This window comes from Colius striatus, chromosome 10, assembly GCF_028858725.1.
Source record: "Colius striatus isolate bColStr4 chromosome 10, bColStr4.1.hap1, whole genome shotgun sequence".
Taxonomy (NCBI): domain Eukaryota; kingdom Metazoa; phylum Chordata; class Aves; order Coliiformes; family Coliidae; genus Colius; species Colius striatus.
The window spans coordinates 10,565,516-10,585,532 of NC_084768.1; the positions used below are offsets into that span (position 1 = coordinate 10,565,516).

Genomic DNA, 20,017 nt, shown 5'->3' on the forward strand with positions numbered 1-20,017 from the left:
TTGCTGTGCTTTATATAATCTTTCTGAGAACAAAGGAGAGAGGTTTGCAGATATGGAGACAGATGGAACATGATGGACTTACTTGAACATTGTGAGAAGTCCAAATGAAGACTGCTGTGAAATGCTACAATTATGTAGGAACACAGTGAGAGAGATTGATTCTTTCTATAGCACAATGTTTACACTTACAACAAGTTCATTCGGCAGGTGAATATTTATAGATGGATGAATACAAAAGCTTAGGATAATTGCTCAATTTGGGATTTTGTTATTGCACCACTATTTACTTTTTAAGTAGATATGTGTATTTTTATGAACTAAAGACAGTATTTTAAATAATTGTTCAAGATGCTGAACAATAAACATGAGTGTATTATCTAGTCTTTTTAACAATAATTGAAAGTATCAGTGAAAATAGCAGCACTTTATAGTATTTAAATTACAAAGTTCTGCTGTTCTAAAATACAATAACACCCTTATGTTTACAGAATGAAGCAAGCAGTCTCATTCTCCAAGTCACAAGTTAGGTGGATGTATCTTATTTTCTGCATCTGTGGATGTTAGATAAAACACACCTTTATGGGTGAGGCCTTTAGGTAATGGGAAACTTCCTATTGTTCTCCCTTCTGGAAACCTTTAAACACTCTAAATTTAATAGCTGTAGTCAGATCACATCAGGACAGTGCTATATGCTTCTTGCATTTCAAGCTGCGCTGTGAAATCACTGACTCATCATGGATCTTTTCTCTAAGTGTTTCCCTTCAATGTTTTTGCTGTTATGTGCACAAATATGGCATCATTTAAACTTCTTTCATATCATAGGTGTTGTCAGTGTTGGTACCTTTGCCAGGGAAGTTACCTGTACAGAAAAGAATAAAGGCCACTAGTTACTGTCAAAGCTGTAGCCTCCTTACCAACAGAAACCGCCCTGCTTCATCTCTATGGCTTCTCTCAGCTCTTACCAGTTTGCTTTAGTCTTGGGGTAGTCACTATCATCCTTATTTTTGTGGAGAACTCTTGAGATTGTAAAGGACAGTGACAAGGGATGGGCTGATTACGAAAACGGAGGATGACTGCAAACCTAGGCAACAAGGGAGAAAAATCTGACCAATAATTACACAAATACCTCTGCAAGTTGCCAGTGAAGTTTTCTGGATCTGGGCAACAGAAGTAAATCCCATGCATCTACATTTCTATTAGTTTGTTCTCAATTTAGATGCTACATTCTGTGATTCTCTTAAGATAAAGATTTTTCAAACAGGCAGTGAGCAAAATGGAAGCACACACTATGTTGCTGCTTTACCAGGGTAGTGTCCATCAAGCTGGTTAAACAGCAAAGACAGTTGCAACTGATGTCCAGTCTGACTATTTAGAACCCTATTTGTATGCTCATGATGAGTAGAAAGTTCACTAAAAAGAGTAGTACAAGATCCAAAAGGCTGTATGGAAACTGCAATGTGACTTTTGAAATACTCATATGGCATGTTTTGGCTCCTGTACTTCATAGTAGTTCATTATTTAAAAACCAAGAGCATAAGTGAAAATGTCTGCCACATAAACAATTTTTTCTTGGTTTTGTTTCTACTTTTACTTCAAAGTTGCATCCTTGCTGACCTACTGTCTTAGCTGGAGAACTTGTTTGGACAATGACTAGAGAAAAAACTGGCCTGTAAACAAGATGTAATTAAGCACCAGGCTTACTGCTTAGGTTTGCTGAAATACCAGAAAGGGGGCATCAGTTAAATAGAGGCTGTCTAGTAGGGTGAAAATTGTAGGAGGCAATAAAAAAGGAGAAAAAGCAATATATTATATCACAGAATCCAAGAAGTAGGCTCATATGTGGTTTGAGTTTCTGCTTGGACACCTAGTAATTCTTCTAGCTATGAGCCAGAGGAATTAGATACCTTTATCTATCTGTGTCTTGCTTGGTTTGATCAGCAAACTTCACGATTGCATCATCATTTTCCCCCTATGCCTCCCTGTTGTTAACACTGGTGGAGTCCTGATGGTGTTTTCAATGAAATGTTTTGGTTGAGTGAAAAAGACTGAACTTCTCAAAACCTAAAGAGCTTCCTGAAAGTCATAGAGGTTTTTATGAATTCCATCTGAGTTTTCTTCTTTGGGCTCTTTGTTTTGACCATAAGTTTGCTTGAAGAAAAACTTTCATATCTGATAATTTCTTTGGCTAGAAATCAAATGTATCTGTGCGTATAACTCTTTCTAAAACTCGGTGAAATACAAAACTTCACAGGACTATTTTGAGGTGAGAGGTGTGACTCTTTAACAATCGTAAGTATGTTCATGATAGTTTATGATGAAATCCCAACAACCTATATTCTCAAAATAGCTTACTTGATTATACTCATCGTTTAAAGGAAGAACACAGATTATAGCAGCATGACTAAAAAACAGCAGACATATGAATTGACACAATGTACTGGATGCCTTCATGATTTCATAATGTATTGGATGCCTTTAAATAGCCTCACTCCTTATATGTTCTCCTCCTTTTGTAATACATTAGTAAATATGCTGTTTTACTGTAGAATGTTGTTCTGTAGGGAATTCTCTGCCCGAAGGAACTGACAATCTGATTACATGCCTGTTGTTAACTTTTCAGTCAGTAAAGTCAACCCGCGGTTTGTACTTGAGTGTTTACTAAATTAATACCAATTATTTTTTTCCTTATTGCAATGACTTGGGCACTTTCACTCTAATATACTGTTATATATAATTTTTCATACCTATTGCATAAATGTGCAACTTCCACAAACATGATTGCTGTGGTTTTGCAAAGAATAGGAGCATATATTCCACTTTAAGCTTGTGCTTGAGTTCCTTTGTAAACATACAGTTAGATATTGTATTGAGGTTGAACAATAAAAAATCTCAATAGAATTGAATATTTTAAACTTCTTTAAGGAGAAGGTTTTAATTGCACATGGAAGTACAGAACTCATTAATCAGAGTGCTGTTTAGTTGGATTATACTCTATAAAGATTCTTTATTTACAGATTTGTACTTTGTGGGGGAGAGGAAGAGCGGAAAGCAGTATCTGTTAACAGTGCTAGAAATAAAAATATGGAGGAGCTGAGATACGATTTAACACTCTGACATCAACTTGGTGTTTAATCGCTGTGACTAGGTCAAAACATTGACAGACCTGCATGTTTTGTTAAGGACTTTGGTTGAAGTCCACAAGCAATTATCAGAGATTGAGCTTACAAGTAACAACTCTGTAATGAATCGTATTTGTAATTCTTTATTTCCTTTATTTAAGCACAGTAAGTTATTTTGGCATATGATAGCTCTGGCATGAGAGATGAGGCTCCTGCTGCTATCAGAAAGAATATCACACACAGGTGAGTTACAGGAATCCATGGCCTTTAACTTTTGCATATATTTGGTTATCACCCAAATGTGATATTATGTTTGGATGACTTTCTGCTCCTCTACTCTCATCTGTTTGAAAAACATCTGTCTAAACATTATAGTAATTTCTAATGGAATATGAAGTACACAGAAGATAAGGTTTTTTTGTAAATTCATTGTAAATGCACTAAAATCTGTCTTCTTTTACATCATCTTTTATCACCTCCATAGCTCTGCCAAAGCCTCTGAGATGTATTCTTTAAAGTTATGCCTAATACAAACAGAGTGTGAGTGAATCATTACTGGTGGCTGATGCCAGCTTCTGTTAGCATGGCCAAAGTTGTATCAACATCTTTTTTAACTCTTCCCTTTCTAACTTGATAAATATGAACTTTGCTAAACTTCACACCCTTCAAATGCAGTTGGAATAGGAAACAGATCAAAAAAGTGAACAAATCACTAGATTTATGCTGATCACAAATCGGCATAATGAGTTACTGCTCATCAGAGAACCAGAATAACTGATACATCTAATAATACAGTTAAATGTGTTAGCATAAACCACCATAAACACCAAATTTTAGTAAAATAGCTTGTCAGCCTAATGAATCAGTCAATGAAAGATACTTTTTTTTTTTTTATGTCTGCATGCTAATGACAACTTCATTTTTGAGCCAGGGATTGTGAGTGGTGATGGTTTGCTGCCAGGCATTGAATTTTAAATGGTGAAGTAACATCCTTCACATAATTAGTCATCTGTTGTTACACATGGCATTCTATTTGCTACTGTCTAAAATGATACAACGTTCTCAAAGACAACATGTGAGAACCAGGTTTTTGTTTTTACTGCAAAGACAAAATGAAGCCTGTGAAATGTAATGCCTTCTCATAATGAAAGAAATGGAGGTTTTTAACACCTAGGTATCAAATCGCCCCTTGAAGGGGAACTTTACCTGCTTTTATTGAGGTCCTCCATAAACCAAAGCAAAACGTACTATTTATTTTACCAATAGGATCATACAGTATCTCACAACCTGTAGACTCTGGCTGTACTCCAGATCAACTGTTATTCTAGCATTTTATTTTACCAAAGTTATTCTTGTCACCCTGGTTCTGAAGGTAACTTGAGTATTTTGCATATGTAGCATTTACATTTTCACACAAGATATCTACTTATAAGCCTGTGATGCAGCAGCAGGTGTGTGTGTTTATAAAGCAACAGAAAGCTTACTAGAAACCCCACATCCTAATAATTGACACATCTTTGCAAGCCTGTTAGTTTACCTCCATCGCTCCCTATGTCTCAATCCCCAGAATCTGTATTCAGATTGGTTTTTTTCTGTGGACATTCTGTTTCTCTTTGACAGTCCTTATTTGTCCATGCTCTTCGGATGATCAATTCTAGATTTTCACCAAATCCCTCTTTATGATGACATGGGCTTCACATGACAATTATGGAATTATTTGTTTTTCCCAGTAGTTATTCCATTCAATTCTATGACTCCTGTGTACATCAATGTGACACAGAAAATTAAAGCAGGCTCTGCTAATTCAATTTTCAATATTTACTTTTTTCTCTGTGTCATTCTATTTTGTGCAATATTCCTGCAAAAGAAAAAGGACAGTATTGCATTTAGACTAACTTTGAGGAATTTTGTGTTGTTTTACCCACATTGGTAAGCCATAAGTAGTTACTATTAGCAGCAGGATGATTTTATTTCTCTCTCACAAAATTAAAAGTGTGATTGCTGAAGAAAGGATGCTATGGAGATGTAGACTTTTAGAACTGTACTTCTAACAGTCCAAATGTTACATGACAAAACGATTTACTTTTTTTCCTCCTTTCATAATAATGGTAATTAGTGTTTGCTGCCAACACAACCTTTGCTTGTCATGGTATCTGGTAACATTATTACTGTACTACAAGGTGTCATGACAATAAAAGATGAAAAATTGTTTTCCCAATGGCATATTCAGAGGGCATTATATTACAAAATATTGTATATCTCTCCCAAATATTCTCAATGTATCTTTAATTCAAAAAATTGTCCAGATTATTGTAAATATTGGCACCATTTGGTATCTGAGACACATTTTCCCAGCACATGAAACTTATTGGGGGAAATATTGGGAAAGAACCTGAGAAACATTTTATCTTGGTGCAGGAGTTTGGTTTTAAATCTTATTTTACACTTCACTTAAATATGCATATCCTGATGACTGAATTTTCAGTATCTTCCCATAGCAGAAAAAAATTACTAAAAGAGAAAGATCCTGGACTGATTCACAGGGTAGAGGATGGAATTTTCAGAATGGAAAGTAATTTAATGTCTAATTTACATCAAGAGTAAAAGTCTTGCAAAACCATGCAGAAAATTCTTCCCAGTGCCAGTTACAAATATTGATTTAAACAACACACTACCAGATTGTGAAATTGCAATTGTATTAATTGTCAAGGGATGATTTACCTGATCTATAATAATCTACTACATGAAATATTAAAGTGTTGTGTGGTACAACACAGTGACCATTTAGTTGATTTCTGATTTTTCTTTTCTGGAGAAGACAAGATGACTGCAAATGTCTGTCTCATGTTCAGAAAGTAATTGAACTCCAACCTTCATGACTTTGTTCCACAAACCACAGTACGTAGGCTATTCAAATTATTATGAATTTCACTGGTTTCTTTGTCTAGTTCTAAATGTTCCAAGACTTGCACAAGAATTCCCTGCATGTACCATGGGAAGATGCTGACCTAATTATTTTAGAAATAACCATGTAGAAACATCTAAAAAGATTAACAAAGGAAATATTATGTCACTACTAAATTAGTAACTAAAATAGCATGAAAATCACTGCATAATTATCTAGGTTTCCATAGAAACCATGTTTGATGGGTAGCCGAAGAGACTTCTGATTGGGCTTCCATACTTCTGCTTCCCTATAATAAACATGATTTCTTTTCTGCCTTCACAAACTACTAACCAGTTTTTCAGTAGCATTTGGTCCTTAGCCTATACTCTTTAAGCAGCTGTCTTCAACAGCACTGATCACCCACATGCTTTTTTAAGATGTGAATTCTCAATATTAAGCACGTAAAAATATTTGCAAAAAATGACAAATGCCACACTATCAACCAAAGGGAAAAGAAAAGAAACAGAGTAAATTTATACACGTAACATTTCTCCATTGTCACAAAACAATAGCTGCATAAAAATAAGCAAAAGCGTTAATCCAAGAAACAATCTGGGGGTTTTGTTATATTATGTCACTGCAATTTTTCATTACATTTTCTCATCAAGTCTCCTCAAAGGCTTTGGCCCTTAAGTACTAATAATTCAGATGTAAGCAAATGATTCTTAGTGGTAGCAAAAGTGAAAAAGCTGTGGCCCATCTCATCAGTCTGTATTCCACAGAAACAGTAGGAGTTTATCTGAATTTGTGTTTCATTTAAATAATCTAGATTGACAACTATTTGTAGCAACACTGTTTTCACATGCTTCTTTATACAACAGATTTTAGCAAAGCCACCTTAGAAATGTATATGGTTAAGAAAAGATAGACTGTGTTTGCAATATGTTTTTCTCCTACCACAGCTGATGGGAATGTTTTTGTGTTCATGCACACAGTTTTTGTCAGAGGACAATTATAATTCAGGTAAACTTTAATTGAATTTATAGACTATTTGTTCACAAATAACAGACGGGTATTTTAAGAAATGTTTTGTTATTGACCTTGCAGAGGATGAACAACCTTTCAATTGTTCCATCACTTAAGGAAGTGTTAAGGTAGCATCTGAAGAAGACCTCAATTCTAATTGTATACGGTTACCTATACACACTGCCCTAATTTCCAGTAGGACAAGGGTAGGGTGGAAGTTGGTCCAATGGATTTGGAAGGTGCTACATGTGCTACCTGGCCTACTTCTAGATCTATTTGTTTATGTTTGAAGAGCACTGTATAGGAAAATTTCAGAACAGAAAGCAAACATCCTTTGTTTGTAACAAGAAAGTTCCTGACAGATCTGCTTTATTGCAGAGAAAGAAAAGTACAGACACTATTATTTTAATATGTTTGTGGATTCTTGCAATAGTTGAATAATTTATTTTGTATTATTTACTGTTACTTGGAACTTTCAGTTGAATGTTTTATAATATTCTAAGATTTAAATTCTGCAACCCCTGTTTAGTGTATTAGATCCTGAGACTTCATGTGCTTTACCACCTGTGAGTCATTGGATTTGATCAAACTAAATGGTGGAATTACAATTTAGTTTTGTGCTGTTTTTGAATGCAGAAAATCCCTCTAAATCATAAATTGAGACTGAGCCTGAGCACTGTACAACAAAGCACGATATCATAAAAAGAACTGCAGACGCAAATCCCAACATTTTATTCCACCAATACTCTTTTAAGTTAATCCTTCTTAATGCTATGCATCTTTCTGGGAGAACTGCTATCAAGAAAGAAGATCAGAAAAGCACAGACCCTCATATGGTGATTTAGCCCCCTTCAGATCTGCACTACCCTCCAAGCTGTCTGTCTCTGTTTATTGATAAAAAAAGGAACTGCAGTAATGAGATGCCTTATTTTCTCTAACATTACATGAAATTAAACCTTTTTTAGTTTGTTCTGTTTTGGGTTTTTTTTCTGTAACATAGTGTTCCAAATGTGAAGGTCTTGATTTGTCTTCTTTGGACTAGATCGTTGTCTGGATTTGTCTTCATCCTTACAATCAACTTATTCATATTGTTTCCCCCACACAAGAATGCTGACATGTAAGTGATATTGAGGGTATAGTATTGGCATACTACATCTGTTCTGTAAGTCACTCTGTGGAGTCATCCTAGTTTTTTGATGTTGAAAACACTAAAAGTTAAAATAGGTAAGATTGACCTCAGCGAGCTTTCAGTGAAGACATGAGCAAAGTTTGTGAGGCTTCTCAGTCTTCTGTATGAAAAACAGAAAAGTTTGTCTCAAACAGTTTGTGGCCACCTCTTTCACAAGCTAATCCTTCCACAGTGTTGATATATGACTAACACTGATCTAAAAAGCAAAATAAGTCTTAATAGATGATTCACTGTGTTGCAGAAAGATGCCTGAAATAGTCATTCTCTGTTATTAGTTGACTTGTACAGTTTACAGAAATAATTTGTATTCCATTTGACAAACAAGTACAAACAACCATTAGCTAAATGACACAACACATACTTTGACAAGGTCTGTTCTTTCACTGGAACTCTATCAATAGCAACTGCTGAACAGTGCAATACAGGAGTACACATCTTTTAGTACATGTATATTTGCTCTGGTTAGGAGGCTACTGAGGTATTTAAAGAAAGAAAAATTATTGGATAACCTAATCTGCCCTTGAAATCAGAAGAAATGAGAAAAAAAAATCCATGTATTTAATCTGCAAACTTACATATACATGGAGTGGTTCTTATGAATGCATTGATCTGCAAATGAGATGAGTTCACAAAGAATTATCATCAAAAATCAGAGTGGAAGAGAGAAAAAATTTTGTTATGTCATTACTGTTTATTCTGTAATAACATCGAAAGTTGTCAGCTGCATACAAAAATACAAAAGGAGCCTTCTCCCACTATATTTTGACTGTGAAAGACAGTTTGAATAATAGTATTTAAAAATTATTAGATTTGCCAATTACTTTTAAACATTAATTAATTTTTTTTAACTTTTCAGCTGATAGCTTAAACCTGAGTTAGAAGACAATAGTTGGAATGCATCTACATGTGTAACCACCACTCCAACATTCTGTTGTGGAGATGTCACCGATGGGCTTGCTGATGACGAAGAAGGCAGAAGTTAGTTAATTTTATGTTCATTTTCTTCTACCTAAGATAGACGTTATTTTGCAAATACTTCTTATATGCAGACAGGAGCAAAGTTAATGAGGAAGAGCTCCTTTTATACATTTATAATTTTTATCAATGTTTTTCTGTAAATGATGGCTGTTAAAATGAAAAGTTGTTTCAAATTCACCACAGATGTAACATAGTCAAAGACATGACTGTTTCTAGAAAAAATTTACATATTTTAAAAATATTTTCTGTAATATCAAATTATACATAGATGGGTTAAAAAGTGTATAAAATGCCATCATGTGTGTTCATTTAAGCAACAGTAACAATTGCCTAAACAGAACTCCAGTCTTAGGCAATCTGGAGATGCTCAGATAACTATTCTTAGTCAATCAAAAAGTGCTTAATTTACTTAGTTATTGCATTACTGGGTGTTTTCATCCTATTTAGCTTATTTTGCAGTCTAGCAGGGTTAATACTAGGTCAGTATATAATGACCTATAATGAGCTGGCATCTGCGGTTGTTGAGACCAGACATAATTACTGTAGGTGAGCTTGCCATTTGCTGCATGTTTTTGTGTCAGCTTTTAAAAGCCTGGTGGTGAGCATGGTGTTCTGTTTATCTGCAGCTTCTACACCTCATTCAACCAGGGATGACCACATAAATTCTTAGGAAACATTCTTGTTGCTGGTTTACTTCAGTGAGAACTGGCCACATATTTTGTTTAGCAGTTCAGTAAAATATTGAAGTAGGTTAGTAAAAAATGTAAAAGCAAAATTAGAGCCAATTAAAAATGCCCAGGTACTCCAGTGATAGAATTTTGTGCATTCCAGTTCAAGTATGTAGTCCTTATTAGTACAAAATTTCATCTTAAAGGGGCATAACATTCAATAGGAAATTTAATCTCACAAAAATATGTTACTGTTTAGAACTGTTAGAATTTGTCATTATACACTTGTGTGGCAAAAAGACAAAGGGTAAAATTGAACCATTTATTTAAACACTGGCTAGAAGAAATGCCGCTTCTCAAATAAAGGACAGAGAAAGACAACACTGGAAAAGACTATGTGTTATTACCAAAACAGTTAGGCAGCACATAAGATTGCCTATCAGAAAAACAAACTAGAGAGATAAAGTAAGAAAAAATCAAATCACTATCTCCAAAATGACAGACCAAACTTGACCCAAAGGCAGCCTGTCTTGCGAGATAAATACAGGTGATTTAGCCTTTCCACACAAAATCATCTCTCTTCACTTGACTCCTTGTACACTGTCTTGTAACACATGCATTCTTCCTCTATCTTTTATTTTTTCTTCCATATATGGTACTCACGCACTACTGCTGAGAAAATTCTGTATGTTAGAACACTACCAAGCTACATTATAACCACTATCCATTTATACAAACATAAGCACGACTGTATTAGGTGACAACAGAGACTCATGTAGTCTACCTTATCTATCTCCAGCCTTGGTCAATAGCAGATTCCTAAGGCATAATATAAAAATAAGGCAATCAAGTGGTGTTTGCTGTAAACTTTTTCTTCACCTCAAATAACCTGCAGCTCATGAATTTCATTAACCAAGTATGTCTATAATTAAGGCCCTCAACAGATTTTTCTCCATGCTTCTCAAACTCCTGTTTGTTACAAGGTCTTGCAGCAATTGTTCAGAGTAACACACTTTGGATGTTTAAACCTACCATCCACTACGTTCTGTAATCTAGATTAATAAAATCTACATTTTTTACAATCTAGATCATTAACAACTGCTCTCTACCCTCCTTGTGGGAATCTGAGTTGGTCATCAGAGTGATAGAGCTGAGATCTTGCATATTTTTCTCCGTCTCTCCCATCAGTCAGAGGAAGATGACCTTAGTGTCATTACTTTTGTTGGTATTCTTCAAATTCAAATTACTTTGGTGCTGAGATTGTACATAAATAAATTTTCCTCCACAATGTTCTCTTCTGGTTTTGTATTCATGTCTTTCCATCCATAGAGTGAGAATTATTCCCCTTGCCACTCATACACATTCTGTTTGCAAACCCAGTGTATCAGTACCCTACTAGCACCAGTGCTAGTTAACACTAGCAAGTGTATTACTTTTTTTTTATTTCAGTGCAATATTTCCACAATGCCTGGTTTAAGGAAGAAAATCCAATATACAATATAATAACAAGAAAAGGGGGTTGGCACTTACCAAGTGAAGATAAGACACAGTAAAGTAGATATTAAAATGAGGACTTGGTTAAACATTGCAGACTGGGTGCGTTGGATGGCTCGGTGAAGATCATTCTGTGTTGATGGAAAAGAAGTGTTATTTTTAGTTCTGAATTAACAAGGCATGAGCTGATTCTATATTATATACTGCCCTGATAAAATGCAGTCCCTCAAATGCATTTAGAATTTGTTGGTCATACAGAAGAGGGTAAAAGAGCCAGCTGTGATTCTGGGATTGTTTAACTATTTCTTTGTTCATCCTGGAACAATTCTAATACTATTGCATGCTGCCTTAAGGTCTGTCTGCTCATGCCTAGCTTACAAATTACAGGCTACAAGGGCCAATTACGGCATAGCAGTTGAGTCCCCTGCAATTGTGTATGAATGGAAGAGTAGCAAAAGAACCAGCCATTTCAACTTTCCCTTATTGGCACAGTAACAATTTATACTAATTGAGATTTCACTTGGTGTCTTAAATATTTTCCAAATTTTGATACAAAAAGCAGTTTAGCAATGCTTGACCATTTCTATAATCTAAATAGCACATCTGGTTAGCTTCCTATTAGAGTTGGACAGTGGACTGTACTGCTAAAATCACATCAAAAACAACATATTAAAAAAACCAAGAAATTCTAAAATAGTTCTTTGTCATACTTACAATCATGTTCTCTAAAGCATGCTTTGCCAGCCAACAATTTAAAAATACAGGAATAAACAGGTTTCTTAGGACTGGCCAGAAAATCTGAAAGAAAAATGAGGAAATTCATTAAAAGCTTTTCTACTCAAGTAGAAATGAAATAAGTACTTGGGATAAATAATGCATCTCTAGTGTGAGATATGGCTTTCAATACCATTTTTTCTTCCTTTGTGATGAACTTTATGTAAGATTATATATAAAGACAGTCCATTTTCAATCCAGACACCAGAAATTCTTAGGTTTTTATATCTATGTAGTTTATTTTATTGATTGTGCTGTAGTTTGTGTTAGAGAGGGTTGGGGATTTTTGTTGGGGAGGAAGTGGAAAGCGATCTGTATTAATACTTCATTCAAGCAGCAAATGATCTTCTTCATGTTGATAAATTTCTGTTCCCACAGGCACAAATTTTTCATCTGAATTAGATTCAAATTTACTTCAATAAAAATTAAGGAGTATTTGTGCGGCTATAAAAGTGCAATGTGCAAATGTATGAATTCAAAGATGTTTACCGTGATGATGAAAGGGACAGCATTAATTATTTCCAGGAGAAAGGGTATTCTCAGGATTTGTTCCCAGATATTTCCCTTCAAAGAAAAGGAAAAAAAAGAAACCCACCATGTCACAGTAAGCTTACATATAATTCTGATGAGAAATATATGTGATATTTCAATGCCACATATGGAGTCTCTCCCACTAGCTGAATTTCAGGAATATCATTCATCTCAGATTTAAACACATATGTCAAATGTGATTATAGAATATAGGCCACTCTGGCCTATTTTACTTACTGTTTAGCATAATGTATCCCACAGGTAAAAATGTGTACTTTTAAATCTATACTTTTGTTATGGCAAATGTCTATTTCTGTATGACCATATATTTCATTGCTATGACCTACTAGTAAGACAGCTCAAATGAAGAATTCCAATTGCATTAATTAGTCAACCCATTCTATCGGCTAATGAAGAGCTTTATTAAATTAAGTTTTCTTTGTTTTTTGGAGAATAATATGTTGTTTCCTTCTATTGCATTCTTAGGTACATTAGAATCATACACAGACATCTTGTCTCTGCCTTTTTCATTCTTCAAAGGTTAGTTTACTTTCATTTTTACCTGCATACTTAGAGATATGAAAGTGAGGTTCCTGAAATGTGGAATTTCTATTTTAATCTCAATTTTCAGTGTCTCTTTATAAAAGTAACAGATTGATGGAAAATTCTTTTATTTAGACCTATTTCTACTTCTTAGAAGTCCCTAAATCTTTAAAATCCTTCATTATAATGCATTTAGCATTATTACTGTGCCAAACTTTTTCTTACCTTAATGCTTACAGCTTTAGTGTCTAAAAACTAGACACAAAGTCCTAGTAAAGTGCAAGAGTTGCAGACACTTATATCCAAACAACCTAAGAATTTGCAATACCGCGTTTATATTTTCAGTTCCAATGACATATGAACGTTTCCTGTTAAAATAGCCATCTGAGATAATGACTAACAATTCAATACAAGCTCCATATCATGTAAAATTCTTTCTCCGTTTATAACTTTTCACATCTGGAAGCCATTGTACCTATGGGGCAGGGATTATTGTCATTGCAATTGGTAGGAGTTAGACATACTTGAATAATCTTAAATATTTCATGTGATAAGCAAGCCTGTAAACAGAAATGAAATTATGAGGCTGTAAGCTGAAGTTTTATTTGTAGTTATAATAAAATCAAAATAATATTTGATTTTCCCAGTGGCTTGTTTTGTGCCTTCACTAATTTCCTCATTTTTAATGTTAAGGGGTTTTTTTTCTGCAATATAGAAATGTCACAGAATTTACTTGTGCAGCAAAGTGCCTGTTCAGATGTGCTCAGGGTACTTTGTGATGCGTGCAGCTGTACAATTCTCACTTCACCATACAAATGCATCACGTCTTCTGCAAAACTGCCTTCTGCAGTGAGAATGTATGGTAGTGCTAAAAGCAGCTCAGACAGTCCGTGCGTCAGTGATAGAGGAGGACTGCCAGATGTCTGTGACAAGTTTTGGCAAAGGAAATTTCTAGTGTAGACATCTTTCAGAATTTTGGCCAAGGGCAAACTCTCATGTAATGCTTTAAGCTGTGAGAATGCAGACTGTAAACCATTCATTCTTGGATCCAAGTGATCAGGCATGTAATACGGTGCTACAATTTTTGCATTCCTCCAAATGTAAAAGCAATAAAGAATGCAAATTCACTGTCTCCTACTACATAATAGTATGATATACTATTATGATTCCACAAGTAGAATAGTGAGTATATAATAGTATGATATACTATTATGTACTCACTATTCTACTTGTGGAATCATTTCTCATATGTCATCGATCAAGTATCAGAAAAGTAAATTACTTAGAGTATTCCCTCAAATTACTGCTTTATTTATTTTGCAGGTTATTTGTGAAATCCTGGCAATGTGCACATAAATGCAAACACAATCATCTTTTGATTGTTGTTTTCTTACTGGCTTATCCTTTGACTTGTACCTATATTGTAAAAACTTTGGAGATGTTGGCATGAAATAAGTCATCTATCACAGATTTACATGAACTAAGACTCCTTTGGTCATCCTGGCTGTAAAAAAAGGCCTTACAGTGGGCAAAATGATAGCCATCTTGGCTTCTTGAGACTGGTAGAAAACTGGAGTAAATGGGTCCATCATAATATTTCCAGATTGTAACCAAGAGGATAGGGCCAGAGGGAAGGAGGTGTTTGCATCAGATGGATTGTCAAAGTGCATTTCAGTACTATTATTCCTCCTTACATTACTCTTATTCCTTTATGGGGAATGGAGATAAGCTATCATAACATTGCCTCTTCTGTTGAGCAAATCAAGTTAGAACAGCTCCACACCTATTGCACACTAATACGTAACTTCTCATGGGAGCAGACTTGCCAGGATTTCTCTTATCTCTGTACTCAATGAAATTGATGCAGACTACAAGCAAAATGGATAAGGATAAAATGCTGCCAAATAAACTCAGGAACAGTATAAATTGTGATTGCTTTTTACTCTTTTGGCACTAGATGTGTTAATTTTTGATTGTTTCTGACTATAATTCATCTGCATTTGTAATCCCCAACATGTAACAGTATATGCTACAAGGATTAAGAAAGGATAAGGTTTAGACAGTGGACAGTTTTAAGCCTCTTAGCATTATTGGGTGCTATGGAAGACATTTATGCCATCGTGACTTGATAAGCACACTAAGTACAACTCTAACTTTGGTGGTGACTCTGATAGCTACTGAATGTCAGTAATTCAAAAGTTTAAAAGAAAATAAAAAGATTATGCTGCAATGTATTTTCAGCTTTAGAAACAAAGTCTTTTCGCATTTATTCTGGTAAATTCTTTTACTGTTGTTTTCCTGAAGATACTAAAAATGCATAGTACCTACAACTCACTAGGATAGTACGGGACAAAAGGTAATGAAGAAAATGTAATTAAAATATTAGGAAATTATAACTTTTTAAGGAGAATGCAAAAATATATTGTATTCACATCAGATGGTTTCAAGGTATTTTGTAAAGATGTTCCAATAACATCAGAGATGACTAACACAAGAATGTAAACATCCATTGTAAACTTATCTTGGTCTAGTGTTTTGGTGTGTAGTTTTAAAGGTCTAAAACTTGAGTTCTAGATACTGAGTAGCTAGAGCTTTGATATTAATGAGAATGATGTCCATCATGTTATGGATAGACATCTAAAACTGGGCACTTGAAAAATTGGTACTCAAAAATCAAAGTGTTTTCAAATTACAATGTGCCAGTGGACAATGGAAAAGAAATGGATATTTCATTTCTGACTTCCACTCCTTAGTGGTGTTTGCTCATAAATTTAGGAAACATGAAAAGGGCTGTCTGTGACAATATGCTGTCCTCTAGATTTTGGGTTTTCTTGACTTCTTGTTTGAACATCAGTGTGGGCACAAATGCAGACACGTGAATTTTATATTGAAACATTTAATTTGGTTACTTTTTGTGATGAATTACGCTTAAAGGTAACTACAGGTACTTACCTTGTAGCTTAGATAACTCAGCAGTAGAGTTTCAAAGAGACTTATTACAGCCACAGAAACCTTAAGTAAAATGATAATATGTGTATTAATACTGGCTTCTGAAGAATATAGGACATTAAGCATTACAGTGAAAAGTAAAAGATAATAAAAAACAGCTTTTCTTTGCATCCTCTGAAAACATCTCAGCTAACAGCATTTAGTAAGAAGCTTAAGTATCATCATTTTTCTGATTAAAGCACAGGCTGTGACTTGAGTCTCGTTGCTCTTTTCAAAGTGTAGCAGTCCAGAGAGCCTGCAGGGTGGCCTTTCCATGGTTTTTAGAGAGCTCCATATACAGTCTGCCAGATTGTTTCTCAAGTTTCAGTCGTCTGTTCCTAAAAGGTACCAAGATCTTTTCACAAGACAGAAAGAGAGGAGGAAGCTGTAAATAATGGAAGCTACTCTGCTCCTTACTTTTCTGTAAAGATGTCACGAACATGTCGCAAATATGTGGAAGAACATTTATCTTACTGTATACAAGTCATAAAGTACTGTGAGTACTTTAAGCAAGGAATTGAAAGGTATATTCATCAAGGGATTCTTCCCTTAGTAAAACTGTGTTACATAGATGTACAAACCATTGCAATGGCATTGCATTAAGCATGGTGCAAGAGTATAATGGTATCGCCATTCTTGAAGCTTAATGATTTCTTAGCAGAAAAACACATATCACAGGGAGAATTCTAACAGTACTGTTCCAGGGTAAAAAAAGTGTTCCTAAAATGAGCAAGCTGCAGGACACTGAGGATTGAACCACGAACTTCAAAAGATCTCCAAGCCCTGCAAAGCACTGATGTGAAATACTCCTCTAAACATGCAGACTTCTATATTATCAAGTAACTTCTGCTTTCTAGTGTATTTAACAAGAAAGCACACAAAGCATGTCAAAAGCTAGTCATAAGTAATAATGAAATTTAAAGTCATCATTAGAGCTAACAGTGACTACTTGACTCAACAGAGCTTGGTAATTCCAAGAGAAAAGGGTATCTAATTCCACAATATTTCATTATAAGCTTTAATACTTTATAGATATATTCTAAAGCCCTGTAAATGCAAATCAGTTAGCTCAGATCAGCTTACTTTCTCTTTACACTTTTGTGATACTTGGTCATCATGCAGATTTTTTTGGTTAATATCAACTGTCTACAGTTATTAAATGAAAATAGCTACATTGGCCATTTATATATTACCTGTAATCCCCACAAAGGCAAGCTTCTATTCACCCAAATAATAGGAGACCTGTTCATTATAATAAGAAAAAACATATGAAATTTAAAAATCTGGTCTGTGTTTTGGACAAAATCAAGAGAAAAAAATTGTGTACATGTGAATGGAAATTACAGCAGCCTTATTTTAAAAAAAAGTAATAAAAATTGTACATCAGTAGTTATCTACAAAGTATTCGGAATGCTTGTATTTCTAATCCAGAGACAGTCATTGAATTTCCATGGGAGTAATTCAACATCCAGTGATATGAAAATCTGTGACTGCTGGTTCATTCTCTGTGATTCCAGAAAGAACAGATAAATTTGTGCTTTTGATCCTAAAGATGCAGAGGAATAATTTTTTGTGGTAGGAAAAAGAAACTTTACAATTTTTTAATGTGAACTTTTACTAACCATGTAACAATATAAATAGTATTCAACTCACAGGGGTTTTCATATCTTGGAAAATCTGATTTTGTCATGGCATTTACTAAATTCAATGATAACAGGCACTTGACAAAGTACTACCGGAATCTGGCATGCTCAATGGCACAACACTTTGCTTTTAGTCTCTACTGCTAGTCTTGTTTTTTACATAAAGGCATACATTTTTTTTTTCAGAAAGGTAAGTATTGATGGAATTCAGATCATACAAGAGCACATAGTCCAGTAGTTCACTTACACAATCAGTGAAACTACTGAAATATGAAAGGCAGTTCTGCATATTCAGGAACATGAAATTGCTTGAGAATTATGGAAACATTACTGTATGTTAAAATATCACCATTCAGGTGGAAATGAATTTGTCTTCCTGTTTTCCTCCCCTTCCCACCAATATGTGGCCTCTTGGCTTACTTTTTAAATTAGGAACTCACCAATCAATTGTTCCAGGTGTGTAGTTTTGATTGGAACAATTACGGTTTAATTCCTTACTGACAGTTGTCATTCCATCCATGCAAAGTCCATTTTCATCAGTGAATGTACGTGGGAACACAATCATAAAAACATATAGGAGGAAAGGGATATTATTTACATTATTAAGTGTTGTATAAAATGCATGCAATATTTTGAAACCCTAGATAATAAATATAGACATTTTAAAGAATAAACCAAAGTTTTGGATATGTTCTGTATCTGCAAATTAAGGACTATAGCATTTCAGGTTACATAGTTAAAATATTTCTTTTCAAACATGTTCCAATTTAAAATCAAAACCAATTAAATTATACTCAAAAGCTGAACTAAGTACACAATAAATATTGATTATCAAGAGATACTGGAAATTCTATCACAGGGATAGGCCAGAAAGAGCATACATCCTTCCCATACTCTCAACAGGAAAGATTACATCAAACTTTATATCTTTGTGGGGATTTGAGGAGAGATGAAGCTTCATGCAGCAGTAATTCAAGTAAGAACCCAGTGACATGTACGTAAAACAAAGTAGCTGCTATGTACTTGTGATATTATCTTGCCTTGAATTGCTGGCACAAATCCTCCCTTCAAATGGTCATGTAAGGATATGGGAATATATATTTCTGAAAATTATGAAAATTATCCTTGTTTATCCTTGGCAAGCAAGGTCAGTGAAAAACAAAAGGATCTGCAGACAGTAAAAGCTGTATTTTTACTGCCTATGAGTGGGAAGGGTGCTAAATGGTATCCATTAATAAGAATGCTTTATGTATTAAGCTCTTCCTGTATGCCTGAAGGAGTAAATGAAAGATACTAACTTGTGCAGGCATTTCTGAAAAGCAGAAAATGAATGCACAGGAGGAATCCGTGATGAAAAGCATTCCTCAGAATTGTTGCTTTAAAAACAATCAGGTGATAATGTTTCTTGTGGTCTCAAGCATACCAAGTAGTTTCTTTCCTCAGGCTGTGATACTGTATCTAGAAAGGATTTAATTTTTTTTCTCCTAACCCAGCATTGGTAAGAATGTGTTATGGAAGTACATTAAATATCAATCCTTCAACTTCCCTGTAGAAAAGATCACTAACATTAACGGGTACCATTTGGTCACTGAGCTGGTTTTTCTGGCATAGCTTCTAGGACTGGGATCTAGCGAGTGCATACCTGAAACTTCTCAGCCAGGCAAATGATATACAGAGATAAAACAAACTGGTTTCCTGAATGTACCACAACACAATAAGGAAGTGATATATGTAGAAAATACAAATAAACATTCTGTCTGATGCATTGCTAAACATTTAGATTGAAGGAACAAACATGTCAGTAACGTTCTGGGGAATTATGCAGTCTGCAAGATGCAGAAAAATCTTTGCATATGAATACAAAAGTATCAAGAAATGCTGATCTGTTCTGCATACTCAGACATGACCTTGCAGTATAATAGGCTCATTTGGGCTCACTAGACTTCTCATAACAAAATAGTGTCAGCAGCTTCTTCATGCCAAGAACTATCATTAGCTGTAAAATGTCAAGTCGTCAAGTTGCTATGCTACTATGTCTAAATTTCTAAGGATGGTTCTTCTCTTTTCTCTTCTTTATCACTGTTAAAGGTTTCGTGAAATCTTTACTGCTTGTTTCCTCCCTAAACATTTCCTTTCCTTGAAGAGACATTCTAAGATACATGTGGAGTCAAAAAATA

The 20,017-nt window shown here is 34.7% G+C and overlaps 1 protein-coding gene across 4 annotated transcripts in view; it reads right to left on the bottom strand.

The window, feature by feature from the left end:
* The window catches only part of KCNT2 (potassium sodium-activated channel subfamily T member 2), a 122,172-nt gene that overhangs the window by 60,861 nt on the left and 41,294 nt on the right, over positions 1 to 20,017 (bottom strand). For 3 of the 4 annotated variants that reach the window (XM_062003506.1, XM_062003505.1, XM_062003504.1), the window contains exons 4-8: positions 17,391 to 17,439; positions 16,162 to 16,221; positions 12,625 to 12,699; positions 12,076 to 12,159; positions 11,398 to 11,492 (exon numbers count right to left, since the gene is read on the bottom strand). In XM_062003506.1, the coding sequence (XP_061859490.1) occupies positions 11,398 to 11,492; positions 12,076 to 12,159; positions 12,625 to 12,699; positions 16,162 to 16,221; positions 17,391 to 17,439 (363 nt within the window). Of the gene's footprint in view, positions 1 to 11,397; positions 11,493 to 12,075; positions 12,160 to 12,624; positions 12,700 to 16,161; positions 16,222 to 17,390; positions 17,440 to 18,280; positions 18,338 to 20,017 lie in introns of all 4 variants that reach the window. The other variant, XM_062003503.1, reaches the window with a different exon arrangement.